General features: G+C 42.8%; 1 protein-coding gene and 1 pseudogene across 1 annotated transcript in view; one reads left to right on the top strand and one right to left on the bottom strand.

Moving 5' to 3' along the window:
* LOC144495655 (KAT8 regulatory NSL complex subunit 1-like) overlaps nucleotides 1–21,519 on the top strand; it is a 141,104-nt gene that overhangs the window by 81,848 nt on the left and 37,737 nt on the right. Inside the window, exon 2 of the mRNA XM_078215922.1 lies at nucleotides 16,715–16,856. Coding sequence (XP_078072048.1) covers nucleotides 16,715–16,856 — 142 coding nt within the window. The remainder of the gene's footprint in view (nucleotides 1–16,714; nucleotides 16,857–21,519) is intronic.
* On the bottom strand, nucleotides 6,863–7,064 carry LOC144496229 (U2 spliceosomal RNA; annotated as a pseudogene).

Here is a 21,519-nt window from a genome sequence, read left to right as displayed (position 1 = left end):
AAGGGTCTGGGTGGGATGCTCTTTCCGATAGTCTGTACAGACTCAATGGGCTGGATGGCCTCTTTCTGCACGGTAACGATTTTATGACTCCATCACAGATTTAAGGTTTTGGACAAGAAATGCAGGAATGGGTGTGTGAGAAAGAACATTTTTAAGTAGCAAGTGGGCATGACCAGGAACTTGCTGCCTCAGAGGGTGGTGTAAGTGGAGAAAATGGACGGCACCCAAGGGAAATAAAATTACGGGGTGCAGAGAAGTGTGAGAGCTGGAGGGAACTTCAGAGGAAGTTTTGCCCAGTGGGCTGGTGGAAGGGAGTGATACAGCAGGAGCAACTGATTGGATGTCTTAATCTTAAAAGACAAAGAAGCCCATGAACTCCTTGCACTTACTGTTGGAGGCGCAGTTCAGGGAATTAAATAAAGTTTTTGGTCTACAGCATTCACAGCTATGCCAAGTTCCACCTGGTAGCAACACCTTCCATAACTCTCATTTTCTTTCTTTTCGTCTTCAACTGGTCATCAGCAAATCCTGTTTAAAGAAAACAGTCTGAAATAACAATTGGTAAATAGATGTTGATTATATAATTTTCGTTGAAAAACTGATGCAGACTAAGAAGTACAACAATTCAAACAAAGAGTTTATTAGACTTGCAGTTTTTAAGGCTAATGTATTTCAGCCCAGGATTGTGAGATGGGGGTGAGTGGAAGGGACAAAGAAAAGGCAAGAGGACTGAAGGAACAGTTAGACTATTTGAGAATAAAAATGATGGCTGTCTTTGGATTAATAAGATTGTTAAGGGCCAGGTGCCGCATGCATTAAGAAACACCATCCTGACTTGCAACTATATTGCCGTTACTTCAATGTCAAAATTGCAGCAGTCAAGAAAGCAGTTCACCACCATCTTAAGGGCAGTTAGGGTGGGTATTAAATGCTGGTCTTGCCAGCGACACACTCATTCCATAAACAAATAACAATAGAAGACAGTCCTCTGGCTTTTAATCATGTTTTGACCTGGTTTGATTCAGTCTAACCAATTAAGGCGCATGTTTGTCCTGATTAATGATGGTTTATTCCAGTAATGTGATTGGCTATACACCCAGTCTCATGCAATGCAGCTTAAGTATGGTTTTGAGGAGGAGGTGTAATGTATAGGTACCTTAGCTATTTTCCAGAAGAACTCTATTAATTACTGCTAATAATAGAGGAATAAGATGCTGCATAGGTATTTGACACAGGTTGCACCAAGACTATCAATATTATCGTGATTGCTACTGTGGTGGTTTTCTCTCTGCATCATGTACATTGCTACTATATAATGGATAACATTTCAACTTTGGCACAACGTGGTGGAGTAAATGTGGAGCAGCCAATGTGTCTCTTTTGAGTCTATTACCAGTTAACATATTAAGGTGTTGTGAAGGTAATAAACTGAGAGCAAAGCTCAAGGAGGTTTTTCGGTGCTATCTGAAATCCCTCTTTTGCATTGCTGTAACACACTCCAGTCTCCCTTGTCCTGACTGTATTGCAAGCAGAATGGGTTATTCAATTCTGGATGGCTTTCTATTTTCCAGCAACTGATGTAATGTTTTATTGCACATTGAGGTAATAACATTCTCTGCAATTTGCTTAGGTCAGAATGAATAAAGGACAGACAGGCAGAGTCTTTATAACATGCAACCTGATTAGGCTCAGAGAGGAAGCTGCCAGCAAGCCCTTGAAGTAAGGTCAAGTAAGACTGGAGGTCAAAGAAACGAGCATCACCTAGTGGAATATGTAGAAGTTGAGAATTTACCATATCTATTAACGAGTTATCGAGAGGGCCATTGTCTGATCAGTGTCTTTGGGGAAGATGGAAGGTAGGGATGAGATGATTATTAAATCATTTTTGAACCTTTTCGCTTCCTGTTTTCTGCTACAATAATACACTTCAGTGAGCAGCTAGTGATTAATTTGAAGTATATGTCTACATTAGTTTGCTGAGAGATTTATTCACTAATTTATAGCTGATGATGTTTACACATCTAACTGCCCGCATTCGTAAATTTCCCTTTGTACTCAAAACTCCGTCGAACATTGATTTATCTTTCTCCAGTGCTGTTGCAGTAGGATCTTTGGCTTAGATTGTGGAGCATTTTTGAGAAAGGTCGTTGTGTTAGTGCAACAGAGTGTGATACGCGGCAATTGAGCGCGAGTTTGGGACCATGGAGCATGGGCTGAGAACGCGGATCAGCGATTGAGTGCAAGTTGAAACTCGTGTCCAAACTTGCGTTCTACGGAGGTGGAGCGCAGGTCCAAGCTCGTGTTGCGGCAGTTATGGGGGTGGTTGGAGATCGGCAGTTGAGCTCTGGCAGTTGACCCTCTGGAGTTGGTGTTTGGAGTCTTTGTTGTCCTCCTTTCTATATAGTTTGCTTCAAATAAATAATTTGATTGCTTTCACCTGCCAAGTATTGTAGAGTCTCGCAATTGTTACGTTTGGCGATTGAGGTAAATCGGGACTAGTCACCAGCTTCTGCAAATGAGGGGGGCAAAAAGTCTGTCTATTATTAAAGAAAATCTCTGCAGCAACAGAGTGCCCCTTTTTGGGAAAATTATTCTTTTGACCCAGGGACTGAACACTGGGCTCAATATATTGAAAGACTCTATTCACCGCTAATGAAGTTACAGGGGATGAGCAAAAAGTCACTCTCCTTACAGTGTGTGGACTTCAGATTTATAATCTTATTCGAAATTTAACATCTCCAGAAACTCTTGTCTTTTGACCAGCTCATAACTTTGGTTAAGGGTCATTATAACCCTAGAGCATCTCTCATCATGCAGTGCTTTCATTTTAACTTTGTAAGGGACCCAGGGGAGTTGATTGCGACATATCTGCCAAGATGCAAAAAATTGGCTGAACCATGCGAATTTGGGCCTTTAAGTGACATGCTTTGAGACAGATTAGTTTATGGTGTAAATAACTTAAAACATGCAAGGAAAAACTACTGGTAGAGGATAAGATTTCCTTAGAGAAAACCATGGAAATAGCTCAGGCGATTGAGACTGCGTGGAGAGATGCTCTTAAGTTGCAGTACATGCATACTGGCAAGGTAAATCACTATAGCACAAAACATTGGCGATTCAGGAGGACAGAGTTGAGTGCACAGAAGAGAGAGAGCAGAATCTTAATGAGCAAGGCAGAAGGAATAGAAATCGGATCAATAAATGAGAAATTCTGATGAATGTTATTGGTATGGGCGTATCACCCCCAGGTAAAATATAAATTTTGGAATTTAACCCGTTTTGGCTGCAATTCAAGAGGTCACATCTAAATCAAGTGCCACACCAAACAGCATGCATCTAGTTTAAACAAAAAAAACTTGGACTTCAGTGCACAATTTAAAATATGATTCAGAAGAGGAATCTGAGTGAAATCAATTGAATAATGTAAAAAGGAGTGAATTGGATCCGACTAAACATGGAAGTCGATAGTGGTGCTTCTGTTACCATCATAGAGAAGCAGATGTTTAAATACCTTCAAAGCAGAATTGAACCCCTAAAGTTGAATAATTCAACAGTTAATTTGGCCACATATATGGGAGAAATCCTAAAAATATTTAGGACTAAATCCCTGCACCCATGACTCAGCAGCACCAGTTTACTCAGTTACCAATCAATGTCACAAAAGGCCAGGAACCTTATGGGACGCGATTGGTTATATTAAATAAAGCTAAATTGGATGGATATCTTAAGTATATCTGATGGAAGTTTACACAAAATTTTAAGAAAATACCTGGAAGTTTTTCAAAATGAATTAGGCAGAATTCGGGAGCCAAGGCTAAAATTTACATTCATTCGGATGCTACCCCAAAATCTTTGAGCTTGGGCAGCACAGTGGTTAGCACTGCTGCCTCAAAGCGCCAGGAACCCGGGTTCGATTCCTGGCTTGGGTAACTGTCTGTGCAGAGTCTGCACGTTCTCCCCGTGCCTGCGTGGGTTTCCTCCAGGTGCTCCGGTTTTCTCCCACAGTCCGAAAGACGTGCTGGTAAAGTGTATTGACCATGCTAAATTCTCCCTCAATGTACCCGAACAGGTACCAGCGTGTGGCGACTAGGGGATTTTCACAGTAACTTCATTGCAGTGTTGGTATCAGCCTACTTGTGACACAAATAAACTTTAACTTTGTGCCTTGCATTAGAAAAATCGAGACTGAACTTAAATGTTTTTAAGAATTAAGCCAATACAGTTTTCTGATTTGGCTGCCCCAATCGTACCTTTACTAAAATTAGGTAGGACTGTCTGCATTTGTGTGTGCTACAAATTAACTATCAATCAAAAAACCAAGCTGGACAAATATGAAAATCCAAAATTTGAGAACCTTACGCAAAGCTAGCGGAAGGCCTAACATACACAAAACTAGACATGAGCCACACACAAAAATAATTAAAATTGGATCAGGATTCAAGTAAATTTGTAACAGTTAAACATCCACAAGAGTTTATTTCAATACTCTGTTACCTTTTGGTGCGTCTTTTGTCATGTTCTGAAGAGAGACGTGTACCTTTCAGCCCACAAGGTCACTTACCTTGGATTTAAAGTCAAGGGGCTACATCCTCTTGAAGGAAAAGTGAAAGTCATTAAGGAAGCACCAGCACCTGGCATGTGTCAGAACTGAAATCTTTTTTGGACATGGTTAATTTATTATCATCACCAAATTTATCAACATGACTGACACCATTGCATCTGCTTTTAGGGTGGCATAGTAGTAGTGGTTCGCACTGCTGCCTCACAGCGCCAGGGACCTGGTTCAGTTCCCAGTTTGGGTCACAATCTGTATGGAGTTTGCATATTCTCCCTATGTCTGCATGGGTTTCCTCCAGGTGCTCCAATTCCCTCCCACAGTCCGAAGATGTGCGGGTCAGGTTGAGAGGCCATGCCAAATTGCCACTTAGTATCAGGGCTACTGGCAGGGTACATACGTGGGGCTACGGGGATAGGGGCAGGGTGGGATTGAAGTTGGTGCAGACTCGATGGGCCGAATGGCCTCGTTCTACACTCTAGGGATTCTATGATTCTAAAAACAAAATCAATGTTGGTATTGGAGCGAATCACAAAAAGAAGCTTGAGAAAGTTAAACTTGCTTTACAATCTTGAGATTTACTAGTCCATTTTGACCGAGAAAGAAAAATAATCCTTGTGTGATGCTTCACCATTTGGCACAGAGCCAGTTTTATCTCATAGAATGGACAATTGCGTAGAACAGCTCATTGCATTTTCATCAAGAACTTTAATCGATACCAAGAGAAAATGCTCTCAAAATTGAGCAAGAAGGGCTAGTTGTCATGTATGGAGTTGAAAACAAATTCACCAGTATGTTTACTGGTGTCAGTTCGTGATTATCACTGATTGCAAGCCACTCTTAAGGTTATTTTGCAAAGACACGCCTATAGATCCTATTGGATCAACCAGAGTCTACTGGTGGGTTTTACTTCTGGCAACAACTATGTGCTCCAACATAAGCTAGGGTACCAAAATATCGAATGCAGGTTCTCTGAGTCGCTTTCCACTGCCTCAAACAATATTGCCACCAGCAGTACCACGTGAAATAGTGTTGGCCCCAACTTTTTGGATATGCTGTCAGCATCGTCAAAACAAATCCCAATTGGACTCAGAGACCCGGTCCTGTCCAGAGTAAAGTGGATGGTTTTCCATGGATGGCACTTTGACATATCAGACCAATTCAAAACTTTCTGGCTTGGCAAAGCTGCGAGGATGGCGTGTTAACCTGGGGGGCCTAGAGTAGTGGTTACTGGCCCAGCAAGAGGAACGCTACTGAGGAATTTACACCCAGGTCAGACTAAAATGAAGATACTCATAAGTTACATTTGGTGGCCAGGCATTGATAAAGATATTGAAGCACTGTGATCAATGCCAGTCGCAACAAACTGTCTTTTTCAGCTCACTTGCACCCATGGGAGTGACCTGACAACTCTTGGGCACAGTTACTTGTGGATTTCGCTGGCCCCTTTAAGGACACTATGTTCCTAATTATCGTTGATGTCCATACCAAGTGGCTTGATGAAATGAAAACAACAAAGTTTTTCAATCATTGCAGACAATGACAAATCTTTACAGGAGCAGAGTTTCAATATGAAAAATAATAGGCTAAAGCGCATTCTTGGCACCCTATGACCCAGTCTCAAATTCCAAGTTAGCTGATGACACCAGCATAGTGGGTCGGATCTCAAACAATGACGAGACCAGTCCAGGAAAGAGAGAATCTGGTGAAATGGTACGACAACAATAATCTCTCCCTCCATGTCAGTGAAACAAAGAAGATGACTATCGACTACAGGAAGCGTAATGGAGGGCTTGACCCTGTCGACATCAACGGTAATGAAGTGGAAATGGTTGAGAACTTCAAGTTTTTAGGTGTCCAGATGACCAACAACCTGTCCTGGTCCCTCCACGCTGACGCTATAGTTAAGAAAGCCCGCCAATGCCTCTAGTTGCTCAGGAGGCTAAGAAAATTCAGCACGTTGGCTCAACTTGCACCAATTTTTACAGATACAACATAGCAAACATACTTTCCAGATGTATCACAGCTTGGTATGGCTCCTGCTCTGACCAAGATGGCAAGAAACTACAAAGGGTTGAGAATGTAGCCCAGTCCATCACACTGTCCAGACCTTCAAGTCAGCAATATGAAAACAGCTGGGGGCACCATTACAATTGAAGCTTGCGAGATTCCTCTTCTTTTTTTAAATACTTTTCCAATTCAATCAAATCAAGTCCAATTCAGAGTCTCAACAAGTTGAGACATTTCCGATCCAGGCTGGCAAGACAGGGCAAGCGACCATTTACCCTGTCCTGGGCCTGATCTACATGAGCCAAGCTGATTGGAGGAGGGAAAGCAATTCCTCCTCCAAGACTTGAGCTCATTTGCATCTTAGCCAAAAGGCTGAGATACCGCTTTAAAAAATTGCTTCATATGAAACATATGAAGCTTCAATGTAACCTAATGACCTCAACCAAGTGCAGCATTCGCATAACTACACTTGATCTTAGCCAAAAGGCCGAGAAGCGGACGACAAAAACAACAACACGTTAGTACAGGAGTATCCCCCGCAGAACTGCTAATGGGGAGGCGCCTGTGTACAAGACTTAACCGCGGGTTTCCAAATTTAGCGGGGAAGGTGGAAATGAAACAAGTAATACAAAAGGGATATCATTATTCCGTTAAGGATAGTCGGCCATTCGAGGTAGATGACTTGGTATTCGTTAGAACTTTAAATTTGGTCCAGCCTGAGTCGCTGGAAAATCATTATAAAAACAGGCCTGATTGACATTGAAGGAAGAAAACATGTTGATCACACAAGAAAAAGGGAAACTTGCATAATACAAACAAAAAAAGATAATCCACAAGCATCTCTCAACGTTCCTTCAATAGTGCCAAACATTCCTTCAATAATGCCGCATTCACTGGGGCCGTTTATTTCAGAGAAAGGCACCTCGTGGTGTTTCCATGGGAACTGGAGCAGGCACCTGCAATAGCGCACCTTCTGAAACGGAAAAGCAACTGACCACCCGCTACCCAAGACATTCTGCTTTAACAGAGGTAGAGCCGGCCAGGCAGCTGAGACGGAAATCTCCTGATGACTGAAATTTTCAGAGTCTATACTGTACTACCCAAATATTTTTAAACTTTTGTCTGTTCTTCTAAATAGTTGTCGGTTCTTCAATTCGTTTGTAAAGAACTTAAAGGGGGAGGGGAGATGTGGTGGTGCAGCAGAGCAATGGTACATGACAGTTGAGACAGGTTTGGGAACACGGAGAGGTGATTCAACGCGAGTCCAACCTTGCATTCTGCAGAGATGGAGCATGAGTCCAAGCTCGCGCTGTGGTAGTTGAAGGGGGCGGTTGGAGATTGGTGTTTGAGCTCTGGCAGTTGATCCTCTGGAGTTGAAGAGTGTGGAGGTCTTCGTTGTCCTCTTTTGTGTATATAGTTTGCTTCAAATAAATAATTCAATTACTTTAACCTGCCAAGCAATTGTAGAGCCTTGCAGTTATTACACTTGAACCGGGTTACTATAAAGCTAGAAAAGGTTTGAAATCTTTATTGCAAAGTTTTTTTTTGTGAGGCATTTACTCAGTACAGTGTCTGATTAATAAAGGCTTTTTGCTATTGTGACGGGACTTGAGAATATGTGACGAAAGCCAGATGTTGCAGTCTGTTGAGGATTTTACGTGTCTCCTCCGGTAATTCATGTGGTGTAGGTATACCCACAGTCTATTAAGGAGAGTGTTCCAGGATTTTGACTCGGCGACAGTGAAGGAACAATGATATCATTCCAAGTCTGGATGGTGTGCAGCTGCTGCCCCTTTTCTTCTAGGTGATGGAGGTTGTGGGTTTGGAAGATGCTGTTGAAGGAGCGTTGGCGATTTGCTGCAGTGTATCTTGTAGATGGTCCACATTGCTGCCAATGTTTGTCAATGGTGAAGGCAGTGGATGTTGAAGGTGGCGGATGGGGTGTCAGTCAAGCAGGCTGCTTTGCCCTATATGATACTGAGTTGAGTATTGTTGGAACTGCACTTATCCAGGCAAGTGGAGAGTATTCCACCACACTTCTGACTTGTGCCTTGGATGGTGGATGAACTTTGAGGAGTCAGGAGGTGAGTTACGCAAGATTCCAGGACTCTGACCTGCTCTTGTAGCCACAGTATTTATATAGCTGGTCCAATTCTGTTTCTCCTCAAATGTTAGCACCCAGGATATTGATAGTGGAGAATTGGGGGATTGACTGGTGCAATACCATTGAATGTCAAGGGGATAGTTGGATTCTTTCTTCATAGGATCCCTACAGTGCAGAAGGAGGCCATTTGGCTCGTCGAGTCTGCACTGGCCACCTAAAAGACTACTATCTCAGTCCACACCCCTGCCCTATACCCATAACCCCGTGCATTGATCATGGACACTGAGGGGCAATTTACCATGGTCAATCCACCTAACCTGCTCACCTTTTGAATGTGGGAGAAACTGGAGCACCCAGAGGAAACCCATGCAGACGCTGCAAAAACGTGCAAAGTCCACCCAGTCACCCAATACTGGAATCAAACCCGGGTCCTTGGCACTGTGAGGCAACTGGTAGAGTTGTTGGAGATGGTCATTCCCTTCACTTATGTGACAATGTTGCTGAATTGTATTTTACGTGATATATCTGTTGAACTTAACAAGAATGATAGTTGGTGCTTCCAAAGATCAGTTTAGAGCTGGGCTAGAGGAGGAAAAATCTCTTGTTATCACTGCCTCATGTGTGCGTGCGTGCAGATGCAGTTGTTGGACTGGGATGGGCACAGTAACAAGCCTCGCAACACCAGGTTAAAGTCCAACAGGTTTATTTGGAATCCCGCGCTTTCGGAGCACTGCTCCTTCAAGTGAGGAAGTTAAATTGATTGGCCATGCAAAATTGCCACTTAGTGTCGGGGGTTTAGTCAGGTAAGTATTACAGAATTAGCAGGGTAAATACGCGGGGTTATGGGGATAGGGCCTGGGTGGTGCAGGCTCGATGGGCTAAATGGCCTTCTTCCACACTCTGGGAATTCTGATTCTATGAAATCCTCCATGCCAATCTATGCCTCTATGAACCCCCAGTGTCCTTTTATAACCTCCATTCCAACTCATTCACTTAATACATCAATATCGCTTTGGAATTTTCATGGTTTTCATCAACACTGCTTTCAGCTCCCCCTATCTGTGTGTCATTGGCATATTCGGATAATCTGGGGATTCCTTTTTCAAATCCCTTGAAAGCAGGTTTCATCATTTTCACAAAGAAATCATGAATGACGAACTTTGTAATTACAACTTGTGTTGCAGCATTCTTGATTTTTCTGCAGTGCCCATTATAAGTTGGCCAGGCCATCTTCCTCTGGTGGGTCCCTGCTGAGCTGGAGCTGCCTGGGGCCTGCTAGGAGCAGCACCCTTTCAGTATAGCCTCTTCTCCTACTGCCAACACACAGATAAATTGAAAGCAGAGAATCTTTCGAGCTCCACCTATCTCCATGACGATGTAGCGACCTATCTTCAAACTGACTTCCAAAGAAGAACGAAGAACAATACAGCACAGGAACAGGCCTTTCAGCCCACCAAGTCTGTGCCAACACAGATGCCTCTCTAATCTTATATTGTCTTGTTTCTATGTGGTCCATATCCCTCGACTCCCTACCTATTCATGTATCTATCCAGTTGCCTCTTGAATGTTGTTATAGAATCTGCCACCACCACCACCTCTGGCAGCGCATTCCAGGCATTCACTACCCTCTGTGTGAAAAAACTTACCCATTATATCCCTTTTAAACTTTCCCCTTCTCACTTTCAACCTACGCCAATTATTATCCCTCCTTTAGAATGTCTTCAGCCAAGTAAGTGCAGTTGCTTTTGATGGCTCCATCTCTTCTATTCTGGGTAATCTTTCGAATTGCCATTTTCTTTTAGCTGTTCTGACAGCTCTAAAGCCAGCATTTTACCGTCACATACTTTCACAATACTAACTTTCCCAGAAATAAACATGAATTAAATATTTATGACAAGATAGTGTTATTATTGGTTTTGCTTACTCTGACCTTATTTGCTGATTCACTAATATATTTGTATGCTCTCTTCCTGTCACATGCTGGTAATTATTCCCCTGCAAACTTCCCCTTACCTAAACCCTCCTCCCCACTATTTAGATTCAAACCCTTGAATAATTATTTAGCATTTTATCTGGAAACCTAAAATACAAACTTTAAATATCTTTAATTATAGAATCATACAGCGCAGAATTGCACGTTTGTTTGTTTGATGGAGTTATTCAATTAGTACTGCTGTCTTTCCCCCATCGTTGAACAACTTTTTATTTTGTAAGTATTAATCCCATTTCCTTTTGAAAATTACTATTGAATCTACATTGACCATCCTTTCAGCCAGTGCATTCTGAATCATAATCATTACACTTCTGGTTCTTCACCTTAAAATTGTGTCCTTTAGATCATTGATCATCTTGGCATTGTAAACATTTTCATTTCATTGAGTATCAAAGCCATTCAGATTTTGAACACTTCCATTACATTTCTCGTAAAGTGTGGTGCCCAGAATTGAACACAGTACACCAGTTGAGGCCTAACCAGTATTTTATATTAAGGTTCATCTCTACATCCTTGCTTTTGTACTGTATTCACCAATTATGTAAGTTGTGTCTCAACTTTTCCTGCCACCTTCAAAGGTTTGGGCACATACACTCCAGTTTTCTTTGTTCCTGCACCACCTCTAGCATTGCACCATTTAGTTTGTTTCTTCTTTCCTCACACTTCCTTCTACTTCACATTTCTCAGCATTAATTTTCAGCTGCCTTGTGTTTGCCTGTTTCACCAACATGAGAATTTGAGGAAGAATAATCAATCCTACTGTATTGGTTTTAAGTATTATTGAACTTTGCCTTTATACTAATGCATTTATCCTAAAGTGAACTTCTCAGTTCGCCCAGGCTGTGTGGGATGTGCATGAAACTGCCCAAATTCATTTTGGGCTTACAACCAGCATAGGAAATACATTTTCATTCCAGCTAGTGGGAGTGACCTTGTATGCATAAAAGACAGAGCAAATACAATTGTGTTTTTCTCCAAGTTGACTTTTTTATAAAAAGAGAATTCTTCCCTAAAATGTGAGTTCATATGTATGAAGCCATTATACGTTTTAGTTGCACGGTACTTCCAGGATGTATGCAACAAAACTTGCCATGACAACTAAATGCTGGGAGCAATGGAAATGAAGAGTTGAGACAACTTTAGTCCTAACTTCTGGGAAGTGATTATGTTTGTTGAGAGCTGCTGCCTTGAGTAAAAGTGTTGGTTGCAGTAGAAGGGAGCTGTTTGTGCTGACAGAAGCCCCAAGAGTATTTCTGCAGTTCCAAGTGGAGGATGAATCCCACATGTTTATTGTGGGGAAGGGCTGTATTTTGCCACAAGAGAGTTTTCTTAGCAGTTTTCCCTCTCTTTACGCAACGTGCCATTCACACTTCAGAGACTGGGTGACCTGTTCGGTTCTTGCAAATCAGCTTAACGTGCATTTTCTTCCTGTCCCACCTGGGAAAATGGCTAACTTTGTACTCAGTACCTTATGCTGGTCCAAACCTATAGGCTATGTATCATAGCTTTGATCTAACACTGGCCAGTCAGTCGGATTTAATCAGTGTCAATGACTTTTGGGTTCTTTAGACCAGAGGTAATACTCCTTGAATATGTTTATATGTTACTTCCAAGAAGGCTGATTGATTGTAACTGGGTCCAAAAGTTTTCAGTTACAAAAGTCAGACAGGTAGTTCAGTCAGCGGTCAAGTGGAGAATATTCCATCTGGTTTATCACACAGCTGTGCATCGCACTTTAAGGCCGCAGGTTTCATTTCCAATCTGTGACAATTTACCTGATCTCTGATTTGTTTCCAGAACTTTATCCATTGGTTGCTGCTAGAAAGGGTACACGGGTGAATATCATAGATTGGTTCGAGTGCAGAAGGAAGTTATGCCTCTTTGGTAGAGTTATCCAATTAATCCCAGTCACCTTCCCTTTCTCCAGTGTCCTGTAAATTTTCTCCCCTTCAAGTCATTATGCAATCTCTTGAAAGTGACGATTGAACCTGCTTCCGTTGTCCCTTCAGGCAGTGCATTCCAGATCATAGCAGCCCTTTGTGTTTAAAGTGAACTTCCCTTGTGTCACCCATGATTCCTGTATTCACTGGGTCCTTTTACTACTGCAAGGAAACAGGTGGGAACAGGATTGTGGTTAACTATCTATTCTCCCTTTTTTTTCCTCTCTTATCCCATGACCTCCAAAGCAAATGACCTGCTGATCGTAACGAAGAAAAAATGGCCACAAGGGAAAGGTAGAGGTCAGCTTATTTCGCTGGCCCTGTACCCCAACTGAGATCAATAAACTCAGCACAAATTAGGTTTCAAACTTGTATTATTCTGTTCTTGGTGGGTGAGCTCCCTCTTTACAGAGTGTCTGACCTGTCAAATTACTCAACTCAGAAAATATCAGTTCTGCTTCATGCTTGCTGGTGACTCATGCCCATTTGATACGTCGATCCAATCTTTAGAAACACAGCCAGCAAAATAATATATTTGCATTTGGCGGTGGGGGGGTGGGTGGGATCAGGTGGTATAAAAAAGGTCAGCGATAATCTGAAGGATAAAAGTTGCAAGTTGTCATTTCATTGAAGGATTGATGCATCTGATCTTTCAGCTTTAGACCCTGTTCTGAAATTGGCAGGTTGATGCTACACTCCACCATCGATAGTGCAGAAGATGGTCAAGGTCAGACTACTGATAAAAAGTTTTACCATGTCATCTTGCCAAGTGAAGCTTTAGTTGATTGTGTTTTTGCGTCCAGCATTCGTAGAATGGTTGCACACAAGGCCTTCATTTGGCCTGTCGAGTCTGTGCCAGCTTTCTGCAAGAGCAAGTTAGCTAGAGGTCAGCTGTCCTTTCCTCATAGCCTTGCAACTTTAGTTCCTTCAGATAGTTATCCAGTTCCCTTTAGAAAGCCATAATTGAATCTGCCTCTCCTTAGGCAGCATATTCCAAATGCTACATATTTTAAAAAATCTTCAGGTTGCTTTTATTACACACCCATCCCCAATCATGTTTTACTGGTGCCCTCTACTTGATACTTTAGCCATGGAAACAACTTCTCTCTATCTACTCTGTATGAACCTCTCATGAATTTGAACCACTATCAAATATCTCCTCTCAACCTTCTCTTCAAGGAGATCGAGTAACTGAAGTGTCTCTTACTCTGGACCATTCCGTAAATTTTTTCTATGCTTTCTGCATTCTTCTGAAAGTGCAATGCCTAGAATTGGACACACTATTCCAGTTTAGCCTAAACTGTTTTTTATAAAGGTTCATCATAACTTATTTGCTTTTGCACTGTCTGCCTCTGTTCCTAAAGCTCAGGATCCCATATGCCTCTTCAAGTGCCCTGCCATCTTCAGTAAGAAGTTTAACAACACCAGGTTAAAGTCCAACAGGTTTATTTGGTAGCAAAAGCCACACAAGCTTTCGACCATTTGTGACCGTATACTCCCAGATCTCCGTTCCTTCACCCCATTGAGAATTGTACCCCACAGTTTCTATTGTCTCTCCTTGTTTTTCCTACCAAAATCTATCACTTCACACTTTTCTTGTCCACCTGTCCACACATTCCACCAGCCTACATTATGAAGATGATCATTATCCTCCTCATTTCATCATACTTTCAAGCATTTTAGTGATTGTTGATATCAAGCATGACATTATGGACTCTTCTCCCTGTCTGCTGCATACAACTACAGGTGCGCGCACACATCAGGCTTTGCTGCTCAAGGGTTGGGATGGAGATGAGAATATATAATATTATGCACGACGCAGTGGCAATGAGCATTCTTGACTCAGAACTGTGCTCTGCAGTGATCTAACAAGCTACTCGTGCATCAAATCAGTGCCACCAAGGATGGGCAATATATATAGGCTTTGTCAGTGGTACCACAAGCAAAGAATTAATAACTGTCTTTCCATTTGAGACATGATGTATGCTTCAATATCCACTGTATATTCTTAAAAAGAGCTAAGCTCCTCATTTATATCCCAAGACCTAGCTGCAATTCCTATATTCCTTACTAATTACCTTGCATCAGACAGAATTGAATCTTGATGGACAGGGTTGGCGAATTTTGTATTAAGGTAATTTGAATCATCGGTATAACCTGCCGTCCACTTGTTTTGCGTTTTTAATTTTTTTCAAGGTATTTGAAGTACTATTGTACTTTACCAAGGAGAGGGGCCATGTTTTTGAGGAAGAGAAGGTGTTACAGGCTAATAGGCTGGAGGAAATAGATGTTCGGAGGGAGGATGTCCTGGCAGTTTTGAATAAACTGAAGGTCGATAAGTCCCCTGGGCCTGATGAAATGTATCCTAGGATTCTTTGGGAGGCAAGGGATGAGATTGCAGAGCCTTTGGCGTTGATCTTTGGGTCCTCGCTGTCCACGGGGATGGTGCCAGAGGACTGGAGAATGGCGAATGTTGTTCCTCTGTTTAAGAAAGGAAATAGAAATGACCCTGGTAATTATAGACCGGTTAGTCTTACTTCGGTGGTTGGTAAATTGATGGAAAGGGTCCTTAGGGATGGGATTTACGACCATTTAGAAAGATGCGGATTAATCCGAGATAGTCAGCACGGATTCGTGAAGGGCAAGTCGTGCCTCACAAATTTGATAGAATTTTTTGAGGAGGTAACTAAGTGTGTTGATGAAGGTAGGGCAGTTGATGTCATATACATGGATTTTAGTAAGGCGTTTGATAAGGTCCCCCATGGTCGGCTTATGATGAAAGTGAGGAGGTGTGGGATAGAGGGAAAGTTGGCCGATTGGATAGGCAACTGGCTGTCTGACCGAAGACAGAGGGTGGTGGTCGATGGAAAATTTTCGGATTGGAGGCAGGTTGCTAGCGGTGTGCCGCAGGGATCAGTGCTTGGTCCTCTGCTCTTTGTGATTTTTATTAATGACTTAGAGGAGGGGGCTGAAGGGTGGATCAGTAAATTTGCTGATGACACCAAGATTGGTGGAGTAGTGGATGAGGTGGAGGGCTGTTGTAGGCTGCAAAGAGACATAGATAGGATGCAAAGCTGGGCTGAAAAATGGCAAATGGAGTTTAACCCTGATAAATGTGAGGTGATTCATTTTGGTAGGACAAATTTAAATGTGGATTACAGGGTCAAAGGTAGGGTTCTGAAGACTGTGGAGGAACAGAGAGATCTTGGGGTCCATATCCACAGATCTCTAAAGGTTGCCACTCAAGTGGATAGAGCTGTGAAGAAGGCCTGTAGTGTGTTAGCTTTTATTAACAGGGGTTGGAGTTTAAGAGCCGTGGGGTTATGCTGCAACTGTACAGGACCTTGGTGAGACCACATTTGGAATATTGTGTGCAGTTCTGGTCACCTCACTATAGGAAGGATGTGGAAGCGCTGGAAGGAGTGCAGAGGAGATTTACCAGGATGCTGCCTGGTTTGGAGGGTAGGTCATATGAGGAAAGGTTGAGGGAGCTAGGGCTATTCTCTCTGGAGCGGAGGAGGCTGAGGGGAGACTTAATAGAGGTGTATAAAATGATGAAGGGGATAGATAGAGTGAACGTTCAAAGACTATTTCCTCGGGTGGATGGAGCTATTACAAGGGGGCATAACTATAGGGTTCGTGGTGGGAGATACAGGACGGATATCAGAGGTAGGTTCTTTACGCAGAGAGTGGTTGGGGTGTGGAATGGACTGCCTGCAGTGATAGTGGAGTCAGACACTTTAGGAACATTTAAGCGGTTATTGGATAGGCACATGGAGCACACCAGGATGATAGGGAGTGGGATAGCTTGATCTTGGTTTCAGATAAAGCTCGGCACAACATCGTGGGCCGAAGGGCCTGTTCTGTGCTGTACTGTTCTATGTTCTATGTTCTTCTAATTGAGGTGAAAAATTGATTTTCTTTGTTTAGAGAACTTGGTTAAGACTCCTTGCCATCTTACTGTGATAGTGCCCTGTGTTGTACCGTATCCCTTTTCGGTCTCTTAAATGTCATCTTTTCTGATATTTGGGATACTACTTGAAACTAAAATTGAAATTAAGTTCATTCATTTATTTCCCCAGAATGCCTGACATTTGTATTTATTCACACAGACATCGTCGATCAGAGTGGAGATGGGCCATGGAAAGGGCAGCAATTGTTAACCGGTGGACATGGTTGCAAGCTCAGGTGTCTGACCTGGAATATCGAATAAGGCAGCAGACGGACATATACAGACAGATCCGTGCTAACAAGGTAGGTAGTGCAGAATAGACCGGGATTTTTATATATTTTTTTCCCCCATGACAGGGCAACCCCAACTATTTGCAAGATTGTTCATTTCAATGTTCAGAAACTTAAATGGTTTTGTGGTGAGGTATGCTGTTCATCCTTTAGCATCATGTTCTTGTGACATTGCATGGGCATCACATTGATGCCATATCTGCAAGAGGGACTTGACTTTAAACAGTGGGATTTATTAACTTTCACTTAACTGAGAGATGTCATTTAATGAAACTAGTTAAATTTAGAAGCAGAGGAAGGCACAGGACTATGGGGAGAGAACAATGCAATTTGTTTTCAATTAGTTGAACAAAGACCCAGTGTAAACAAGATGGTCCAGATGGCTTTGATTCTATGTCAGCATAATCTTCCCTTTTCCCTGATTTATTAGAGTTTGGTTTTTCTCAAAATTTACATTTCTTGCTGCAAACATAAGCTGAATTTTTGCAATGATTTTAATTTTTGTCCTGTAGTTTGCTTCCATGCCTATTCACTGCAACAAAGGGAGAGAATCTTCCAAGTGTTGGATGAAGTTTAACAAAGGCTCAATGACTACAAGGAAGAAGTGTTGGGTATGCTAAATTGTATTAAGAAGCTGGATGAGATCTCTCCTAGATTACTGTGGGAGGCAAGGGAAGAAATAGCTGGGGCCTTAACAGATATCTTCACATCCTCTTTGACCACAGGTGAGGTTCCAGAGGAGGGGGAGAATAGTCAATGTTGTTTTCTTGTTTAAGAAAGGAAACTGGGAATTATAGGCTGGTGAGCCTGACGTCAGTGGTGGGAAAGTTTTTGGAGAAGATACTGCAGCGATATGTGCACATTTGGAAGAAAATAGATTAGTTAGTGACAGGCAGCATGGTTTTGTATGGGGAAGGTCATGTCTCACCAACTTGATTGAGTTTTTTGAAGAGGTGACAAAGATAATTGATGAGGGAAGGGCTATGAATCTAGTTCATATGAACTTTAGTAAGGTGTTTGGCAAGGTCCCACATGGCAGACTGGTATTGAAATTATGAGCAGTATTTGACCATGCCTAGAAAACTTATATGCTCAAAACCTCTTGATTTTGGGTCATTGAGCACAGACTCTATCTGCGGCCGTAGCTCTTTTTCATTTACTTTCAGGCCAAAATACACTACCTCAGGTTGCTTGAAAGCACACCTGCACCGTTTCAACTTCACTTTATAGTCATTGAGTCTTTTTAAAACTTCATCAAACACTTGAAGATTCTCTCCCTTTGTTGCAGTAGTGATCAACACATCATCCTGATTTCGCAAGCAACGCAGCACCTTTTCCAAAATCTTATCTATTGTAGCTTTGAAAATGTTCAAAGAAGATTTCACAAAAGGAGAGTTTTGTGTCGGAGTATAAACCGATGTGTGTGTTTATGATGAGATAGTGCTCTCTCCCATGCTGAGCTGTACATAAATGTGGGACACATCCTTAAGAACATAAGACATAGGAGCAGAAGTAGGCCATTTGGCCCACCAGGTCTGCTCTACCATTCATGAGCTCGTGATTGATATGACGATCCTCAACTCCACTTCCTCCATTCCACCTTATCCCCATAACCCTTGATTCCCTTACTGATTAAAACTCTGTCTGATCACAGCCTTGAACATACTTGATCCAGCCTCCACACCTTCTGTGTTAAAGTATTCCACAGATTCACGACCTTCTGATCCCCAACACACTCACAAGGGGAACCAACCTCTCAGCATCTACCCTGTCAAGGCCCCTGAGCATCCTATATGCCTTAATAAGGTTGCCTCTCATTCTTCTAAACTCCAATGAGTACAGACCAACCTACTTAACTTCTAAGCAAATCCCACCATACGCTGGATCAACCTCGTGAACCTTCTCTGGACTGCCTCCAATGCCAGTATATCTTTCATTTGACAAGGGGACTTGCTTGAGTTCTTTGAAGAGGTGACAAAGATAATTGATGGGGGAAGGGCTGTGGATGTAGTTTAAATGGACTTTAGTAAGGCGTTTGACAGGGTCCCACATGGCAGACTGGTACAAAAACTAAAATCACATGGATTCAGGGTTGGCTGGCTGGATGGATACAGAACTGGCTTGGTCATAGAAGACAGATGGTAGCAGTGAAAGGGTGTTTTTCAGAATGGAGGTCTGTAGCTAGTGATGTTCCGCAGGGATCAGTGCTGGGACCTCTGTTGTTTGTAGTACATACAAATGATCTGGAGGAAAATATGGGTGGTTTGATTAGTAAGTTTGTGGATGACATGAAGATTGGTGGAGTTGATAGTGCCGGGGATTGTCAGAGAATGTAACAAGATATAGATAGATTGGAGATTTGGGCACAGAAATGGCAGATGGAGTTTGATCCAGACAAATGTGAGGTGATGCATTTTGGAGGATCAAACTTGGTGTGAATTATACTGTAAATGGAATATTAACATACAGAGGAATCTGGGCATGCAGGTCCACAGTTCCCTAAAAGTGGCAACACAGATGGCGAAGGTGATTAAGAAGGCATGCTTGCCTTCATCAGCCAGGCCATTGAGTACAAGAGTTGGGAAATAATGTTGCAGCGATATAAAACCTTGGTTAGGCTGCATTTAGAGTATTGCATGCTGTTCTGGTTGCCACACTACCAGAAGGCTTTGGAAGCTTTGGAGAGAGTGCAAAGAAGGTTCACCAGGATGCTGCCTGGTCTCAAGAGCGTTGACTATGAAGAGAAGTTGAATAAACTAGGATTGTTTTCACTGGAAAGATGAAGGCTGAGGTGAGACCTGATAGAAGTCTACAAAGATATGAGAGGCATAGACAGGGTGGATAGTCAGAGGCTTTTTCTCAACTACAAGTGTCAACTACAAGGAGGCACAGGTTCAAGGTGAGAGGGGGAAAGTTTAAGGGAGACGTGTGGGGAACATTTTTCACAAAGAGAGTGGTGGGTGCCTGGAACGTGTTGCCGGAGGAGGTAGGGGAAGCAGGCACATTAGCAACATTTAAGAGGTATCTGGATGGGTACATGAATAGGGAGGGAATTGAGGGATACAGTTTGAGTAAGGGCAGGAGGTTTTATTTGGTTTATTTAGGGAATCCTGATCATCACGGGCTTGGAGGGCCGAAGGGCCTGCTCCTGTGCTGTACTTTTTTTTGTTGTTTGTTCCACAAATATTCTATCCCTTCACAACTGATGAACATAGCAGCAGTGTGTGCCATATGCAAGATGAATTGCAGGAACTCGGGACTCCTTAAGCAACAGTGATAGGGGACTCTATAGTGAGGGGGTCGGACAGGCGATTCTGTGGAGGCAGACAAGAAACTCGGATGGTAGTTTGCCTCCCTGGTGCCAGGATCCGGGATGTTTCTGATCGCGTCCAAGATATCCTGAAGTGGGAGGGAGAAGAGCCAGAGGTCGTGGTACATATTGGTACCAATGACATAGGTAGGAAAAGGGAAGAGGTCCTGAAAGGAGAATATAGGGAGTTGGGAAGGGAGTTGAGAAGAAGGACCGCAAAGGTAGTAATCTCGGGATTGCTGCCTGTGCCACGCGACAGTGAGAGTAGGAATGGAATGAGGTGGAGGATAAATGAATGACTGAGGGATTGGACCAGGGGGCAGGGATTCGGGTTTCTGGATCATTGGGATCTCTTTTGGGGCAGGTGTGACCTGTACAATAAGGACGGATTGCATTTGAATCCCAGGGGGACCAATATCCTGGCGGGGAGGTTTGCTAAGGCTACTGGGGAGAGTTTAAACTAGAATGGTTGGGGGTGGGAATCAAATTGAAGTGACTGGGAGCGAGGAGGTTAGCTCACAAATAGAGAAAGCTTGTTGACAGTGTGAGGGGGAGGATAGGCAGGTGATAGAGAAGGGGAGCGCTCAGACTGAAGATTTGAGATGTGTCTATTTTAACGCAAGGAGTGTTGTGAGCTAAGTGGATGAGCTTCGAGCGTGGATCACTACTTGGAAATATGATGTGGTGGCCATTACAAAGACTTGGATGACTCAGGGACAGGACTGGTTACTTCAGTGCCGGGTTTCAGATGTTTCAGAAGGGATAGGGAGGGAGACAAAAGAGGTGGGGGAGTGGCACTGTTGATCAGAGATAGTGTCACGGCTGCAGAAAAGATGGACACCATGGAGGGATTGTCTACGGAGTCTCTGTGGGTGGAAGTTAGGAACAGGAAGGGATCAATAACTTTACTGGGTGTTTTCTATAGGCCGCCCAATAGTAACAGGGATATTGAGGAGCAGATAGGGAAACGGATCCTGGAAAGGTGTAATAATAACAGTTGTCGTGATGGGAGATTTTAATTTCCCAAATATTGATTGGAATCTCCCTAGAGTAAGGGGTGTAGATGGGGAGGAGTTTGTTAGGTGTGTTCAGGAGGGTTTCTTGACACGGTATATAGATAAGCCTACAAGAGGAGAGGCTGTACTTGATTTGGTATTGGGAAATGAACCTGGTCAGGTGTCAGATCTCTCAGTGGGAGAGCATTTTGGAGATAGTGATCATAATTCTATCTCCTTTACAATAGCATTGGAGAGAGGTAGGATCAGACAAGTTAGAAAAGTGCTTAATTGGAATAAGGGGAATTATGAGGCTATCAGGCAGGAAATTGGAGGCTTAAATTGGAAAGAGGTTTTCTCAGGGAAACGT

Source organism: Mustelus asterias, chromosome 7 (assembly GCF_964213995.1).
Source record: "Mustelus asterias chromosome 7, sMusAst1.hap1.1, whole genome shotgun sequence".
In the NCBI taxonomy this organism is placed as follows: Eukaryota; Metazoa; Chordata; class Chondrichthyes; order Carcharhiniformes; family Triakidae; genus Mustelus; species Mustelus asterias.
Note: the sequence above shows the minus strand (reverse complement) of the source record. Positions and strands in the feature narration are given on the sequence as shown.